Below are 18,060 nucleotides of genomic sequence, written 5' to 3'. Positions count from 1 at the left end.
CATCGCACCGAGGTTGGCTCGGAATCCGAACGAATACTTCTGCGCCTGTGCACGGATGTCAGCTCTTTCCGCCCTCTGGGCGCCGGAAAGAGGGCCATCAGGCTATGACGGAGCGAAAGGGCACCCTGCTAGCTTGACGCCTTTACGTGGAAGCTCTGCACATGCACCCGAAAGCGAACGCGCCACTGGTCGCGCCTCTCGTGCGCTCGGAGGTGGGCTTCTGTCGCCCGGTTTCTCCCGCGCCCGCAGTAGTCTCCTGCAGCGCAGTCAGATGAGGAAGTTAGCCAACGCTCCAGCGGGCGTCATCTACCGCACTTATAGAGAGCGGCATTTCTTATTGCGCATTCCCTTGTGCGCAAACGTCTGGCGGTTCCTTCTCTTCCCGGGATTCTATAGGTTTCGCAGAAAATATTGATGCTGAGTTTTTGACGATGTCAGCTTTGTGGCAGCTGGGCATCAAGTTGAGCAGCAACGGCTATAGACAGCACAAACACCTCTGGTCGCATTGTACGAGCCCAGACCCACGGTGGATCGATGGCCAAGGCGTCGTGCTGCTGAGTCCAAGGACACGGGTTTGATCCCGGCCGCAACGGCTGATGGAGGCTGAGAGCGGAAACGCCCGTGTGTCGAGATCCGTCCACGCCGAAGATCCCCCGGTGGTGGAAATCACTACGAGAGCTGTCCACTAGGGCGCAATGCCTCGTAGCCCAGGGGAAGCTTGGGCGCGCTGAACCCCGCAATCAATCACACGCAGGGCGAGCACAGCCAGTCGTGCCAGCGGCTGCACCAGTACACGGCGTGCGTGGGCCGAGCCCTGAACCGGACTCGGTGCCAGCGCGTGCCGGAGCTGTCCCTGAGGGAGCGCCAGAGGCTGCGCGCGAACGTCAACGACTACAACTGGAGCTGCTCCATGAGCAAGCAGGAGTACGTCGCGGGCGGCGGCGGCGGCGGCGGCGCGGCAGCCGGCCTCGGGGCCTCGGCGGCCAACTGCGATGGCAAGGAGCTCATCAACCACCACATGAAGTGCGGCTCCACCTTCCAGAACTTCGTCGGCTCGATCAACGTCTACAGGGACCAGGTATACAGGCGCCGCCCACGGGCGTCGCCGGCGCGGTATATTTATGGTCGCCTGCCGGTGTTGTAGCGGACGTAAGAAAGGAAGCTAACATGCTTTGCGCATGCGCGAGCCAGTGCGACGCCCTGTCTAGCACCATACATAAAAATAATCGTAAGCGGTTCCACTCAACGTGAAAGCTGTGGGAAGTGAATAGGAGTGATTCGCCATAATGGGACGTGGCGCCGTTACCCACTCACTGCTACCACCCATCACGCTATTCGTCTTCCTGCCTCACTCCTCTATTAACGAATTGAACGGAGGTTTGTCCAATGCAATTCAAATTTCCCGCCTTCGCAGTGCTCGCGCGCCCCTTGCCTGGAACAGCGCGAACGGGAGTTTTCTTATTGGAAAGACTAAAAGGGGGCGCTAAGCAGACGTAGACGAAGTAAGACACAAACACCACATACAGGCGCCAACTTCCAACTGTTTATTCATGAAAAACACCGTTACTTATATACAGGCCAAGAGTACACAATCGAGATTACTGCCATGAAAGAACATTTGCTGACGGCTATCATATAAAAGCCCCTAAAGCGCTTTTTTTTGTTTGCTTTCAGAGCGCCCGTGCCGGCACCTTACTGCGAAGTTTGAAACACGTCGTTGTCGCAGCCACGTTTTTTGCTTGCTACCGTAAAAACCAAACCAGCGGCGCTCCTAACTAAACGGACGCGGGGGCTTCCCGTCACATACACAGATTTTGCCTCAAATGTACCTGCCGTTTTCTTTCCGCTAAACAACGGGGAGGTGTATGACAAGCGCCAGCGGTTCAGGAGTTTCGAACGGCTATGACTACATAAACAGCTTGTTTCTCGACGCCTCTGTCACAGGCTGCACTTGGGTCCGTTATCTCGCCGCACCGCGTTATTCCGGCAGTTGCTTGACATTGTGACAGCGAGCTACGACGACAAGGCGAGCCCCTAAAGCGCTCTGAACTTAAAACGCGGCCGGTACACCACCCACACAACTGGTTCGCCATACCCGCACGGTCGCCTACGCTGTACTTGCTCCCGTACGAGGTCATTTTAAGTGCGGAGCACTTTGGGGGTCCGGCTTGTCGTAGCTTGTCCGCGGTCACGGTGTTGCGTGGCGGCACCGCGCAGGATCAGTCACGCGGCGTTACGCAGAGGCCTCGAAAAGATGCTCGCTCGTCCCACGATTCACCTTTCCGGCCAAACGTTGAGAGGACACTTGAACAAGAGGTTTATGCAGGCAGAACCGTTCCAAACTCCTGGAACCGCTGGCACTGGCCATACATGTCACCATTACTTGGCGCAAAAGGAAACTGCAGGTATACATTTGACGCAAAATATGTGTACAGGGGGGATTAAAGAAATACCAGCAACGCCTCAAAGTCACTAAATTCACACATGCGCAGTTCTTACTGAGCTTTTGAGAGTGTGGACCACTGTTAAGAGAAGTGCTTGATCATAGAGCGACGCCGGTAACTTATTTTGAGGCACCTTTGCGTCGAAGGCTGTGCGCTTGATTGTGCGTATTTCTTTCAATCCCCCCGTACTTAACCAGCAGTCCCGACGTTCAGTTAGTCATGAATGCTCTTTGGGTTGGTTCTTACCATAGCAAGAAAAAAAGTGGCCGCCCGAGAAAAAAACGACCCGTTCAAAATGGCACAGAAAGGCTAGAGCACGTGCGAGATGAAAGCAACCACAAAAAGAACAGAAAAAGCGCTTCTGCTGTTGTAGGCAGAAGAAGAAACAAAAGACAAAGAAAATGATGCGAGCGGTCCGACGAGAAGGCACGCGATCACTGCGAAGTCGGGAATATTTAATTGCATTGAACAAACACCTGCTCAATCCAGCAAGAGGGAGAGACACGAAGGGCAAGAGCGTGAGGGGTGGTAGCGAGGAGCTGTGAACGGCGCCACGGCCCCTCTGGCGAATTACTTCTCCGCACTTGACAGCTTTCCCGCTGAGTGGAACTTCTTTAGGCACTCCGGTGGAAGTCCCAAAAGGCGGTTCCGTTACTACGCCCAACAAGCTCAGCCAAGCTGGCCAGCGCAGAAGTGCCAGCCCTTCTGCGCACGCGCAGTCGTGCGAGGTAGACTACCGGGCACCGTACCGAGCCTACGTTCGCGGTTCTGATGCTGTTGGGATCAATATCGGTACAGGCCCCGAGCGCCCGAGCGCAAAAGTTTCTGTGAATCCTGCCCTTGAAGGGACACTGAAGTGAATTTGTCAAGCTCCCGTTTTTGCTTGCACTGCGTAGACTGGCTCAAATTAGTACAATTTTCATCGTTTATCTGGTTGACAAGTGGGGAATTATTTTACAAAGCGCGAAAGAAGAAAAATTGGGCCCATCTCCCCGCGAGGGGAACTCGAGTAAATGCGTCGCATAGGGTTGCGTTAACGTTTAGTGTTTGGGGAGTTGGCGGTAGTGAATGCGTTGTATCAGCAGCTTCTTGACGTAGTTTGAATGAGTCAAGGATATAAGGCGCGTTCGTAGCCGTTGTATCTGTGTCGGTTTTGTGGCGCAGTGGGAAGAGCACCATGTACCTCGCGTTCCGCCCACAGGGTCGTGGGATCGAGACCAGGCGCCGATAACTATTATTTTTTTTATATAGTGTAGGGGAAGGGGTGCGGACCTGTTGTTGAGAGCGAGGAGGGTAGCGTGATGCGGGAGAGGAGGAGTTGGGGAGAGGGCGCGCCTGCGCGCTGAGCTGTTGCGGACGCACGGCGGACGCTACATGTGAGTTAAAGAAATGCTCTGCATTTAAAACTGCCATGCGCGGTTTGCGGCGGCCGCACCAACTAAAGGCTGTGACGACGGGACGAGACGCACCGTGATTGGACGATGTCCAAGGTTAGCATTCAAACAAGTTTCGGTTTCGGTTCTGTAAAACAACATGCTTGACATCCGACGGCATCGTTGGATGGGCATTCTCGATATCTCAGTAATGGTCGTACCACGCTTCCGCCAGTACCAGTTATGTATTGTTTTTTCTCAAATATGCCTAATGTTTTATCGTTGATGAACAATGTTTACAAGTACGGTGCATGTTTATAGATTTAGCAGAATGAACATGCGTTGCCCATAATAAACGCATTGTTGAAGAATTCCTTTAACTTTGACCGAGCGGCTAAATCGGGAGACGGAAGGGGCGAAAATTTTCGCGTTTGAGCAGCCCAAGAAAGACTATTGTCTTCAAAAGCGTAACAATGTGAATTGAACGCGGGCTCGATCCGGAACTGAAAAAAAAAAACAAGAGAGCGAAGAATAACAGCGCCACAGGCGGTGAACGGCGACGACTGGCGAGGATTATTTCACGTGAAACCGTAGGAGTAAAAACAAAAAGCAACCAATACGGGCAAGTTTTCGCGACGATCTCTACGCAATCGGCGTCACCTCTTTGCCAAAGTTCGCGGAAAGCCTGCTCAGCGTGACAGGTACACAGGGAGCTCGGCAGCCTTGGAGGGCCTTGTCTTTTTTGCCTGGCGCGTGTAGATGCAGCTCAGTGCAGGACGCGCGTGCACCCGCCGCAGGCAAAGGCATGCCGGGCGGTGCGAGACTACAAGGACTGCGTGAAGCCCATCTTCCAGAACGAGGAGTGTCAGTCGAACCAGGAGCTGATGGAGCGCCTTCTGCGTTTCTCGCACACCGTGCTCAAGGAGTACAGCTCGGCCTGCAAGGAGCGACGCGGAGACGGCGACTACCAGGTGCGTGTCCACGGAAGAACTCCGTCTGTGCCTTGTTACGTGGGCGAAGGCGCACGAGTACGGCCCTCCGTCGTGTTGAGATAGCGTCCTTGGAGAGCGGCTTGGAGGAGAGTTACCTCCATCCCGACGATGAAGAGCCAAAGCAAAAAAACTACCACCTCCCCTCGCGGGAACCCCTGTGTAGATGCGACGCATAGGGGGTTCACGTTGCAGCGTTGGACAGCGGAGGAACGGCGCTGGAACGATGGAGCGGAGCGGAGCAGGCACCGCGTTTTATAGCGCGCATAACGGTGAGGGGACGCACCGGCGCCAGTGCGTCTGCCGCGGCTATGACGCAACACAATCCAACAATCCACTTTAATCCAATCCAATCCAATCCAAGTCAATCCAATCCAATCGAATCCAATCCAATGCCCCTCGCGAGAGAGTGTTCGCTATCGGAGAGGAGACGGGGTGAGCGGCGGAGAGCGAAGCTGGCGCGGCGAGGAGAATGGGGGAGGGGCGGACGGCGACAACAATGACGCCGACGCCGGATGGAGGGACAAGGCGGGTGAATGAGATGCGTGGCATCTAAAACTGGTTTAATTCATAGCGAGTAGGGAACAGCGATGCTACGTCTACAAGCACAGTGGTGTGCTTACAACACCATAACTCGAACGGGCGGAGAAACGTTCTGCACGTGCCGTAAGACGCACTCCACTGGCTCGCTTAAGGGCGAGCACAAATACGCGCAATTTCCAACCGTCAACAGGTATTCAGCGTGTTGACCTCGACACCAAAAAATTTGTGCGCGCATCTACTCACTCCATTGCAAATGTCGTTGAAAGATGATAGGCATTGACTTTGAACGGGCCCCAGAAGACTCCCTTCTTTTTCCCGCTCACTTCTCATGCTGCTGCTTTCCCGACTCGCTCCTGCCACTGTAAACACGCTAGACGTTTGCTCAAGTCAATTTAAATTTTCCGCGTTCCAGTGTCCAGTGGATGATGATGATGATGATGGTTAGAGGCCGTCCCTTTATATCGGGACGAACCGACTTGCCTGTGCTATTCCACTTATTTTCACTAACCATAACTACCCGAATGGATTTGCCTCTCCCCTGTCTCATCCCCCTGGTTTTGTAAGCTCCCGTCACTCCCTCCCATTTTTATGTTCTTGCACACTTATTTTTTCCCTCCCTGCTGTTCGAAATTTTCATTCGTTCGATTACTCGTCCTACGTCCCACTCTCTTCCCCACATTTTTCCACCACCACTCCAGCTGCCTCTTCGTCACCTCTATGGTCCTGAGGTTGAGGCTCCACCTCAGACAAAATCCGAAAGCCTCCGTCAACGTCGTTTCCCCATCACCCCGCCGAGGTATATGACAGTGTGCTCTACCGTTTTCCGATACTACCTGGCGCAGTATACACAAGTTCCATCCTGTTGCGTGTAGTTTGCCGTGTATACCTGTGTTCTCAGACACCCCGTCTGTGTTTCACAGGGCAATGCTGCCTCGCATATTGCCATTGAAACCTTCCTATGTGACTCCTAGTTTCTCTGCCCTATAAGACTCCCAGGTGTTTTTCGCTTCAATTGTCCGAGTCCAATTCGTCGTCACTATTGCGTTTACCTGCTTTCTAACTGTTGTGTATACCCCGCTTTCCCATACCGACTTTCCGTACCATTTCGGCAGCTGTCTGGTCTGCGTCTCCGCATACAGGTACCTAGACACTCTCGTTGCCCATTCTTCCTCCTCCCTGTCACGAAGACATTCCTCAAATTTTATCTTGCCTTGCGCCTCCTCTAAAAGGACGACCAGCCCATATCCCTCTGTACCCCTTCGTTCGCAGTGGACCAGTATGCACACTGCCCTCTGAGTTACGTCCGGGCCCGCTTGGGTCTCTGGTTACATGCAGAGAACCGGATTTCCGAAATACAATCCTGGTACTATGACCGCTTTCCAGACTTCCCTTAGCACCTTATATTTGTTGTAGCCCCACGGTGCTCTGTTTGATTATTGACGCGTCCTGTCTTCCTTTCGCCTTAAGGTCAGCCTTATGCGCATGCGTGTAATCTTCGCCTTCGTTCAGCCATACTCCAAAATATTCATACTCTTTCACCTGTGGAATTTCTACTTGTTGCACTGATACTGTTTTGTACTCTGTGTCGCCGTTAAAGACCAGGATCCCAGATTTTCCTCTGTTAAAGAAAAGACCTAGGTGCGCTGCTTCTTCACTGCGTATATCCGTCAAGCCCTGCACACCTATCCGGCTGTTTGCCATCAGGAGTATCTCGTCTGCGTACATTAATCCTGGAACTCGTTATTGCGGTACTTGTTAGTTTTTAATAAATGGAATCCTAGCCTACTGTCCTCTAGCTTCCTTGCTAAACCCGCAATGTACATCATTAACACCAGCTAAGAAAGTGGACATCTTTTTTTCAAACCCTTGTAGGCGTATACAGGCTTATTGTATGCTACCCCATCCCACCCTATTTGATTATTTTGGGTTTAATGGCGCAAGGCCGACAAAGGCAAATAGCTCCATGGCAATGCTGGATGAGATCAGACGGGTGTACTAAGAAATGGTGTACAGGGCTGTATTACGACATAATGAGTACAGGCACGTGAGGTGTAGGGCCTCAAATTCTGCCACTGTTTTGCAAGTCGTCATGAACACAGGTGAGGCTTTGGACGGTATGATGTGTATTTTAAAAAGTCAACATGTGCAAGCTAACTAAAAATTCTTTTATAAGAGCACATGCGATAGTCCAATAGTAATACTGAAGGGTGCAAGGCAATATTATATATCCAAATTTCATTGAAGTGACGTTTCCTTTCAATGCTGTACAATCTGTATTTGAGAAATTAAGCATATGAAGGATAGACAGCTGCCCCTCACATCGATGAGACTGTTGCTTGTTTGTGTGAGTCAACAGGTATGAATGCGTTATGTCTGCGTGGCCAATTTTATCTGCATGCGACCACTTCTATGGATCTTGTATGTTTCTCAGCAGGAGGCTTTTCTGTTGTAGGTTTATTAGCATGTAATTCACCATTTCTTTATCCTAATATTGTTTCCAGAGGTCCCACAGCTTCCTCCTCACATACGGTTTCAGGTTTTCATATGGAAGCAGCTTGACGTCTATGGTGTCACGAAGGGTAGCAACTGCCGCACTTTGGTCAGCGGCTCATTTCCAGGAACGCCACTGTCCGAGGAACTCAGCACACTGTGAAAGTAAGCTTGAGGACATAAGAGCTTTTAGATGGCCATTACAAGTTCGGTTTTTGGTGGCCTTCAGAGATGAAATGTTTTATAAAACACTCAGAGAGTATGTATATGTAACTGAGCTCTTGATGTTGTTTTGGAGGATGCGGTTCAAAGATAATAGGATACCGTATGCCTCTGCAGTATATATACTAGTGTTCCCGTTCATCGTTTTAGAGTGAAGAGGGAGGCCATTTGCGGCCGAAGACACAACTGCACGTCTTGGAGTCATTTGTGTAGCATTCAGCTGCCTTTTATTTGACCCTGAGGACAGAAAGTGCCGAGTAATAACGAAGTTTGGTGCATTTTCTTTTGTATTTGTCTGAGAGACATGTCACAATTATTTGGGTAAATGCCCTGCGGAGCAGCCTGCTTATGAATACAGGTACAGTAAATATCAGCAATAGGAACTTGGAGGTCCTTTACGAGGCGCGACACTGCTAAAGGGAAGGGCAGTGCTATGGATGTTCATTTTTCGGAGAGTTGAATACTAGTGTTATTTTTCATAGTGGCTTTGAAAGCGTGTTTATTCATAGAAGTGATCTTTGCAGCATACACTAGAGCTGTGTATGCGCGCTGGTACTCTGAAGACCACTGGCTGGATTCAACATGAACGAATGGAATGGGGCTCGCTCTATATGCACCTGTGGTCAAGCGAAGCGCCAAGTTGTATAGTGGGTCAATTGTTTTTAGTGCTGTTTTGGATGCAGACTGGTATATGATACATCCAGAGTCCATCCTTCACCTTACAAGGCTATTTAAAAGTGAAAGCAGATACTTTGTGTCTGTTCCCCATGACTGATGCGATAGTAGCTTCATAATGTTCATAGTTTTAAGGCGGCTCATTTTTAGTAATTTAATATGCGGAATGAATGTGAGTTTGTGATCAAGTAAGGTGCGCAGAACCTTGTGTTCATTTTTCACTGGTACGGGCTGCCCTTGTAGCACAATACGGGGAAGGGGGTGGACGCCCCGTTGCCTGGAAAATATATCAGCACTTTTATCAGCGTTAAACGTAAATCCGTTTTTCTCAACAAATGTAACCGGTCTTTTGAAAATGGTGTTCACATACGAATAAATTACTGGATTTAAACTAACTTGGACGCGTCAACGTAAGCGGAGTATCAGACAGTTCACGGTAGAACATTTTTAAGAGAACTCATTTTAACAAGGAAAAGTGCACAGCTCAGGACTCCCCCCAGGGGTAGGCTATTTTCTTGAACAAAGGTTCTAGGAACCACCTTACCTACACGAACACGAAATGTGCAATCAGAGAGATGGGCCTTAATAACACTGAGCATATTGCCCGTAAGGCAAAATGACTGCAAATCCACAATATGCCGTATCGCCATATTCTGTCATACGCCTTTTCCCTGTCAAAGAACACAGAGGAGCAGTGTTGTTTATGCACAAAGGAGTCTTTCATGTATGATTCAAAAGCAACCAGACTTGCTGTAGTTGACCTTCCAGACCTAGAACCTGTCTGATTAGCCTATTTTCATTTTTTTGGAAAGTGACATATTTGCCATTTTTTGTTAGACACAGGGGATTGCATACAGAGTGTCACTGTGTAGGTGTTTGATCATGTCGTAGCTGATTCTGTCAGCTCCAGAGGCTGACTAACATGTCGAGAATGCACTCATCAGTTCAACGATTGTAAATGGGGTGCTGTATCCCTCATTCCAACGTTGCTTCACATGAAGGGCCTGATGATTTTTGTGTTGTAAAAATGTGTGTATAATGCGAAGAACTGAATACGTGTTCAAAGTGCTTCCCAAGAGCACCTGCTTGATCTCTTACTGTGTTACCCACACTACGTACGGGGGGCATAGACTGCGTCTTGCACAAGAAGGTTTCGTTCTCGATCCGAGACTGAAATTTTTCTTGACGAGGACGGAGTTTTTGAGGCTGAATGCTGGTAAGTTTCGTTTGAACGCCCTAGACACGGCGACGTTGCGTCCTTCGAGGTAGTCGATCATGACGCGCAAGTGGGGGTCGGCACGCTGCTGGGCGGCTAGGTCGCTCTCCGTAACGACTCCGAAGAACGCGCTGTCTTGATCGGATTCCTGTAGTGGTGTGTCGACGGGGGTGCGGCGGGACAGGCAGTCAGCGTCGGAGTGTTTCCTGCCGGATTTATAGACGATTGTAACGTCGAATTCCTGCAGGCGCAAGCTCTATCGCCCAAGACGGCGAGAGGGGGCCTTCAAATCTCCGAGCAACAGCGTATGGTGGTGTGTCACAACTTTGAACAGTCTTCCATACACGTATGGGCAGAAATGCGCAAGCACGGGCGAGGTTTGCAGGCATTGTTTCCGCTCGCAGAATGCTTTTTCTTGGGCGTTTTCCCAGCTGAAAGGGGTGCTATCTTTCGTCAAGCGCGCGCGTGGCTCTGAAATGCATGCGAAGTTTGCGACGAAGCGCCGGTAGTATGCGCACAGTCCAAGAAATCTTCGCACGCCCTTCTTATCTTTCGGTCTTGGGAAGTTCGCTATGCTTAAGTTTTCGCCGGGTAAGGTAGGGCTCCCGCGGCGCTGACGACGTGGCTCAAAAACTTGAGTTCCTCGTAAGCGAAGCGGCACTTTTCAGGCTTCAGCGTTAACCCCGACATGTGAATAGCCTCGCGTACAGACTCCAACCTTGCAAGTTGTTCACCGAGAGTCCGGGCGAATACGACAACTTCGTGGAGGTATACGAGGCAGGTGTGCCACTTCAGGCCAGCTAGCACAGTGTCCATTACTCTTTGAGACGTTTCTGGCGCCGTGCACAGCCCAAATGGCATCACCTTGAACTCGTATAGACCGTCCCGGGTTGTAAATGCAGTCTTCTCTCGGTCTCTCTCGTCCACTTCAATTTGCTAGTAGCCGGTCTTCAGATCCATCGATGAGAAGTACTTCGCGTGTCAGAGGTGGTCGAGGGCGTCGTCGATACGTGGCAGGGGGTACACGTCCTTTTTGGTGATCTCGTTCAGTCTTTGGTAATCAACGCAGAACCTTAAAGTGCCGTCTTTTTTCTTCACGAGTACGACCGGCGCAGCCCACGGACTTTTCGATGGCTGTATGATGTCGCCGCTGAGCATGTCGTCGACTTGATTGCGGATGGCTTTGCGCTCGTGTGAAGAGACGCGGTACGGTGACAGTCGGGTAGGTTTGGCTCAATCTTCGGTTATTATCCGGTGCTTCGCTAGAGGTGTCTGACGTAACTTTGAGTTCTACGAAAAACACTCGCTGTAGCGAACCAGCAAATCCAGTAATCTGTCCCGATTTTCTTGCGGGCGCGCCGGGTTCACGTCGAAAGGATGCGGCAGCTTCGAAGCATCTGCGCGTGCGGGTTCAAAGTTGGCGACCGCGATCACTTGACTTTCTTCATGCGTTTCTTCGAGGAACGTAATTGCAGCGCCCTTGTTTAGATGCTGGTACTCCTCGGTGAATTTGGTAACCAAAACGTGGGACGGGCATTGCTTAAAGCGCGCAGTGCCTCTCGCGACGGAGACACCGCGGTTGAGAAGCAACCTTTGGTCACTCTCTACGATAGTGTCGATGTCAGGAGCAGCATCCTCACAGTAGACGGCGATCATCAAGCTTGCGTGGGGTGGCAGGGTGACGTGATCGTCGGCGATCCTAGCAGCACGGTGATCGGGGGTCGGTTGCGGCGTCGCGGAGTGATCGGAGGGAAAAGTTATCGACTTGGTCTGCAGATCAATTATTGCGCCGTTGTCCGTCAAAAAGCCCATTGCAAAAATTACGTCACGGGAGCAGTTAGGCAAAATAACGAACTCAGTAGGGTACGTGGTGCCGTCTATGGTGACGCGTGATGTGCACGTTCCACTTGGCGTTACGAGATGGTGCGTATATGCGCACCGTCCCATCTTGTAGTAACTTTCTTCAGCTTGGATGCCAATGACCCGCTCATTACCGAGTAGTCGGCTCCCGTGTCGATGAGGGCGACTACGTCAAAGCCGTCGATGGACAAGTGTACGTCGGACGCCACCTTCCTCGAGTTCCGGGTGCGTCGGGGCGTCGCATCTCGGCTTGTGCGTGTGGACGGTCGGGCACTGTGCGTCGTCGTAGTCGTCGTCTTCTCGGCGGCCGTCTCTGTCATGTTGGGTACGCGTCGCGCCGTGTAGCTGTCGTCTTGTTCGGGAGTCTCGTCAGGGTTCCGTCGGGTCGTCGGGATGAGGGCATATCGTGAATCACGGTCTTCGGCGCGCCCTTGCGTCGTTGGAGGGTTTTCTTTTTTTCGCCGTTGTGCAACTTCACCTCCAGACGTTGCTGCCTTTAGTTTCCCCTGCGTGGGCTGGGGGACCTTCCGTGTGCGCAGTCAGCATTGCTCAGCCGGTTCGGCAACTCGTACGGGTAGGGCGACGGCGAACCGTTGAAACGGGCTGGGCCAGGGCTGGTTTGAGATAGGTAGTCGTCGATCTCACGCGGTCGTTGGCCAGGGAGAGGGGGAGGTGCGTCGACGGAGAAACCATGCAGACCGAGTCTTCTGTATGGGCAGCGACGGTAGATGTTTTCGGCCTTTCCGCCGTGGTAACACAGGGGGCGATTATTGGGAGTTCGCCTACATACGTCTTCCTCGGCGTCTGGTTTCGGACTACAGGGGGTCGGGCGGGCGACAGTGGGCGGCGGTACGGCGGGGCCTCTTGACGACGGGATAGAGCAGGTGGTGGTCGACGAACAGCCGCGGAGTAGGTCATCGCTTGTGGTTCGCGGGGTGCTTCCGACGGCGTAGAAGTCCCCAGTGCGAGTTGGACTTCTTCTCGGATCACGTCGGTCATGGAGGCGATCTGGGGTTGCGGCGTGGTTGGGAAAAGCCTCCTCAGTTCTTAGCGAACGACGGCGCGGATCGTTTCCCGCAAGTCTAACGTCGCGAATCCAGGGGCGTTGACAGGGTTCGCCAAACGCGTTGAGTGGTCGATCGTATTGCCTCGAACGCATGTCCAGGGTCCTCTCGTTCATGGAAGCCTCTGTCACAAACTCAGCGACGATTTTGGGCGGGTTGCGAATGAGTCTAGCAAAGAGCTCTTGTTTAACTCCCCGCATCAGCAAGCGCACCTTCTTCTCTTCTGCCATTTCGGGGCCAGCTCGTCGGAACAGCATCTTCATCTCCTCAACGAACACCACAACACCTTCGTTAGGGTGTTGGATTTGCGTCTGGCACAACACCTCAGCTCGTTTTTTCCGTACGAGAGTTGCGAATGTTTTCAAAAATTCCGCTTTGAACATGCTCCATTATGTTAGCTAGCTCTCGTGATTTTCAAACCAGACTTGAGCCGAGTCTCCTGGGTAGAAAAACACTTGACTCAGAGTTTCTTCATCATCTCATCGGTTAAAACTTCGGACGCGCTCCAGCTTCTCCAGCCACTCTTCCGGGTCTTCACCAGCGGATCCTCGGAATGATGGAGGCTCCCGAGGTTGCTACAGAACGACGGGAGGATTGGCTTGGTTGACCATGGTGCTAGTTGCGACGTCTTTCTTCTTCGCTTTCTCCGGTAGTAGACCGAGCTCGGGTGGTATACCTTGCAGGTGGAGGTGGCTCTTGTTGGACTGGCTTGGCGGCTTCCAGAGGTTGTAGAGAGCATGAAGGGTTCGTACCCCGCACCTCCACCAGATGTCACGAAGTCAAAGACGACGCAGTTGTTTTCAAAGGAAACAATTTTATTGGAGCGAACTTGTGCTCCCCTAACTCAAAGAATACTCACGCGGCGAGACAGCAGTAAAAAAGTGACGTGCGTCGGCGAGCATCGAAGAGTGGAATGGAATGCCGCGGCGTCTGCTCTGCAGGCTTTTTATCTTTAGGCGCGACTGTTTCTCAAACCGTCGATTTACATCCAGAAAAAGAAAAGTATTCTAGGCTGTTCACGTTAGTTCGGGCAACGCCGCCTGTACAAACAGTGCCTAACGCGTGAGCGAAAAATGGCCAAACAGCCACTCTCCTGTTGCTCTCTCCTACCCTTCCCCGCTCCGTAGCCTTCCAGCGTGCTTTCGTGTCCGCCAGCCAGCGCCGCTTCTCGGAAACTATGCAAAATAGTGGAAAGTTTGTTTAGCGTTCCCGAGGCGGCGCTCCTACGCCTTCTTGTTTTTCACCATGCCTGTTTGTCTTGGTCTGTCACTGATAAAACTTCCTTTGTCACGAAGCAAAATCCCTTGCGCTGCCGCAGGCTGATGCCGGCTTTGCGCGCTTATCTACTCGGATCACAGGCCCTGAAATTTTCTGAGTGGGGCATCCCACCTCTATCCCCTCCGCATTTAGGCATTGTTTTGACCCCGCTGTTCGCACTCCGCATCGGTACGCACTTCTAAAATTGAGGACTGTATTGTAGAAGCGCCCGGACAGCGTGGCGGGATCCCAGCTGCTTATCCTTTTGTTTCCTATAATTTTCTGAAGTTTACAAGCACGTGATAATATTGGAAAGTAATCGTAGAAGTGAGCGCCTGAACAAAAAACGTGCACGCAATTTTCCTTCTCTAAATACTCCAGAAAGAAAAATATCAGTAAAATAATGGCTGCCCCATCCGAAAATATCGTTTTTCTGTTAGCTATATGTCTACCCGGCAATCAGTATGTTCTTACACTATTTCAGTCCGCCTCCGTCTTTATCTTTGGAAAAATGCAGCAAGTATGAAGCGAGCGACAGGTTGAACGAGATCCCCAGTGCGCCACAGAACTAGCGCCCCGTCGCGGCTAAGATGTAAGCGAAACGGCCCTTGAAGCCCAACAGGCAAGCTGACAGACACACGTGGTAGAAGTGGGTGCAGCGTTCGCGACTCGCGAGCAGTGACGTCAGGCGAGATGTCCGCCGGCACGCGCCACATAGCGGATCAGTGCCTGAACTAAGCGTACCTACCCTTCCCATTGAAAAGCGCGCGACGCGTCAGGCAATGTTAATACAGGCGGCGTTGGTTCGGGACGCTCTGCCTATCAGAAAAGATAACGCATGCCGCATTGAAAGAAAGAATGGAACACGCGTTTCCCTTGGCTCACAAATAACACAGACTGGCGTAGCCAGGCGGTAAAAGCAAAACATAAATAAACAAACCCAATACATGGTTCGCGGCAATATTGCTCCCATTTTAGGTCCACCTCTTCCTGCTGTCTGCCTGCCCTCTTGGCCTGCCTGTGCTCTCCACACGCCTGTTTACGCCTCTCTATAGCCTCCTTGATTTCTGCGTTCCACCAGCTTGGAGTTTTTTTCCCCTCCATTGATCTCTCGTTTCTGCATTGACTATTCTTTCCTACATAGCTTTGTTGAGCCTGTAACATTGCCATGCTTTTCCAGTATTTCTTTCTGTCAGCTTCTATACTTTTGGCTGTTTTGGCAATTTTTTTACTGACTAACTTTGTGTACTGCCCCGAGCGATCCGGTTTCACGCCACTCAGTTTACCGAAATTCAGCTGAATACGCTTGTGGTCGGTGCCTTCCACCTATGCTCATTTCTTAGCAAGCATTCATAAAGTCCCTCCGAGAGGAGGCAATAGCCGATACTCCACTGTCTCTTACAACACTCCCACGTGATTTGACCCTGGCATTTTTGTTCCTTATTTACTATGATTAGGTGCTGGACCTCACATACATCCAGCATTACATATCCGTTGCAGTCTGCGTACCCATTCGATGTGCGTATTCATATTCCCTACCAATAATACCTCCCCGGATCGTTTGAAATCATCGATGCCCATTTTGGAAACGCCACAAATTTTTATTTTGTTGCTTACTCTCCTTACGCGTCGACAGGTAAGTCACTCCTAAACGAATCTCTGAAAAACTACGAGGCCACTGAATAAAGTTTTGTCTCCCCCTAACTCTTGCCATCCATTTCACCCACACATGTTCTTACGGTCTTTCACTATTTCCCAATTAGCCCCCTTACGTATGATCACACCACCTCCTCCGCCTTTTCCCCATCCAGCCATCCTATTGGCCTCTTCCCACACATACCGTAGAGTTCCGAGAGAACGTTCTCCCCCGAAACATCGCCCAGCCCCCTTCGGGAGTGAGATATTGAATTGGCCAAAAGACCCAAGGAACGCCCACCCCCTAAAATCGGTGGCTTTAACGCCGATGAGTGAAGCAAATAAACGAGAATCATCTATTCATGTGTTGATGTGGTCACTAATTTGTCATTTACACTTCATCCGGAAGTTCACCCACTTCGCATTTTTTCTCAATATCTACAGTTTTGGTTGCCGGCGCTGCCACATTTTTTGTAGCTTTCCGAACCTGGCCCAAAAGATTGCCCACCCCGTGTTTTTCACTTGATATCTCTGAAATTTGGGTGGGCGTTCTTCCGGAACTTTACGGTATTAGAGGATGTTCTTCCAAGTCATCTAGGTGCGTCTCGGACACTGGGTATACTACGATATCTTACTCTTCTAGGTAGCTGTATCAATCCCCATCTATTTTTCTTTTTTCTGCCACCCTGCATGTTTACGTAGACGATCTTCAGATCTCCCCCTCTCTTCTTTACACACCATTGTCGCCCCCTTCATCTGCCTGCATCCATCTGTACCGACCTACCTTTCTCCCCTTGCTTCCTGCCTACTCCATCTTCCAAAAAGCCTATGACCCCCCCTCTCTTCCCCCGATAAAAAAGTCACTGCTCGCGCCGTGTTTATTCACCCGATGGCTTCTCACCCTTGCGCGCTGAACTCCGCAATGCTGAAACGACCATTTCCAGCCCATACGTGGAATACCACTGTTGATGTCGACGACTGGAAAATTAAGCGACTTTCGTAGCTCCCGTATCTCTGTGTTCAGTGCCAGCACGTCCCTTTACACATGCACACCTCGGCCAATAATCTCGGCTACCGTGTTCGCGACGCCCTGCACATCTGGGGCAGCGTACCGAGCTTCCTCACTCCTTTCTTTAGCTGCATCCGCACTTCCGTGTCCCTTCCCTGTGGAACTTCGTTGGTGCCTCCGGCAATAACTACGAGGTTGTGCCCCTGCATGTTCTCCCACTTCTTGTCCCGCGCTCTCTCCAAAACTACTCTGGCTGTCTGGCCAGGGAACATGCCTACCTGTACCCTCTCGTCCCCCTCACCCGTCCTCAACCCCTTCCTCGAAGTAGCGCATGTTCGAATCCCCTACCACGATCCCCACGCGCCCATCTTCCTTCTCTTGCCCTTCCCCCGGCACAGCTACCTGCTCCCGCGGCGCCTGTCAGCCTGACCTCTCATCGCTCGGATCCCTTTCAACCGGTTCCCCTGTTTGGTACACTCCTTTGCAACGGCCGCACTGGTACCACCTCAGTGACCAGTGCCGCCGTGTCCGCCATCGTTTTCGTCGGGGCCAAGCACTCTCGGCGCACCTGCCCCGCGGCGTACGCCATTCTTGGCCCTCGTCGCTAGTTTGCCCTCGGTCTTCGCCGCCCGCTGCTTCCGTTCGCCTTTAGGCTCCTTCTGTAACTATGCAGCTTGCGCCCGGAGCTGCTCCTTTTGTTCTTCGAGAGGATCGAGGCGCGGCGCCAGCACACACACACCGTGCACATTAAATCTCGCCCTTCCGCTTCCTCGATTCCACTCGAACCTCGTCTCCTCGATCGCGTTTAGCGCTCGCAGCCCATGCCCGCAACACCCGGTTTCTTCGGAGGCATGGTACTGCACATGCCCAGGCGTGCCCACATCTAACTGTTCACTAGCGCATGCTCCTGCGCAAGCCACGCTAATCAAAACGTAAAATACACCGCGCGATGCTTTCCTACAACATCAATTCCTCTCTTACTAACTGCTAATCAGTTTGGCGAAATACCACGCATTTTAAACAACCACGTGTAACAAGGACTTGTAACGTCCGATTAGAGCACTTCCCTACGCTAAGAACAGCTGCACCTTTCCACATAACCCTGCTGACTAAAACTACATCTGTTTTGCCTATAGCATTACCACTGTAGAAACGGAATAGCAAAATTCAAACACTTATCCGTTTTCGCTGTCAAGTAAAACAAACGCCATTCCTGCATATAACGTGACAGTGATCGAGGAAACGCTGCAAATGGGGGGAAGCGTGAAAGCAACTCACAGAAA

At 51.5% G+C, this 18,060-nt stretch overlaps 2 protein-coding genes across 4 annotated transcripts in view; one reads left to right on the top strand and one right to left on the bottom strand.

Annotated features, from left to right (window-relative positions):
• Nucleotides 1–18,060, bottom strand: part of LOC144177726 (putative peptidoglycan muropeptide transporter SLC46) — a 138,523-nt gene that overhangs the window by 59,928 nt on the left and 60,535 nt on the right. The gene's annotated exons all lie outside the window — the stretch shown is intronic.
• The window catches only part of LOC144177707 (uncharacterized), a 29,941-nt gene that overhangs the window by 3,786 nt on the left and 8,095 nt on the right, over nt 1–18,060 (top strand). Inside the window, exons 2-3 of the mRNA XM_077705281.1 lie at nt 755–1,078; nt 4,615–4,788. Coding sequence (XP_077561407.1) covers nt 755–1,078; nt 4,615–4,788 — 498 coding nt within the window. The remainder of the gene's footprint in view (nt 1–754; nt 1,079–4,614; nt 4,789–18,060) is intronic.

This window comes from Haemaphysalis longicornis, unplaced genomic scaffold, assembly GCF_048455015.1.
Source record: "Haemaphysalis longicornis isolate Haplotype H1 unplaced genomic scaffold, Haemaphysalis longicornis Haplotype H1 scaffold_30, whole genome shotgun sequence".
NCBI classification, from domain to species: domain Eukaryota; kingdom Metazoa; phylum Arthropoda; class Arachnida; order Ixodida; family Ixodidae; genus Haemaphysalis; species Haemaphysalis longicornis.
Note: the sequence above shows the minus strand (reverse complement) of the source record. Positions and strands in the feature narration are given on the sequence as shown.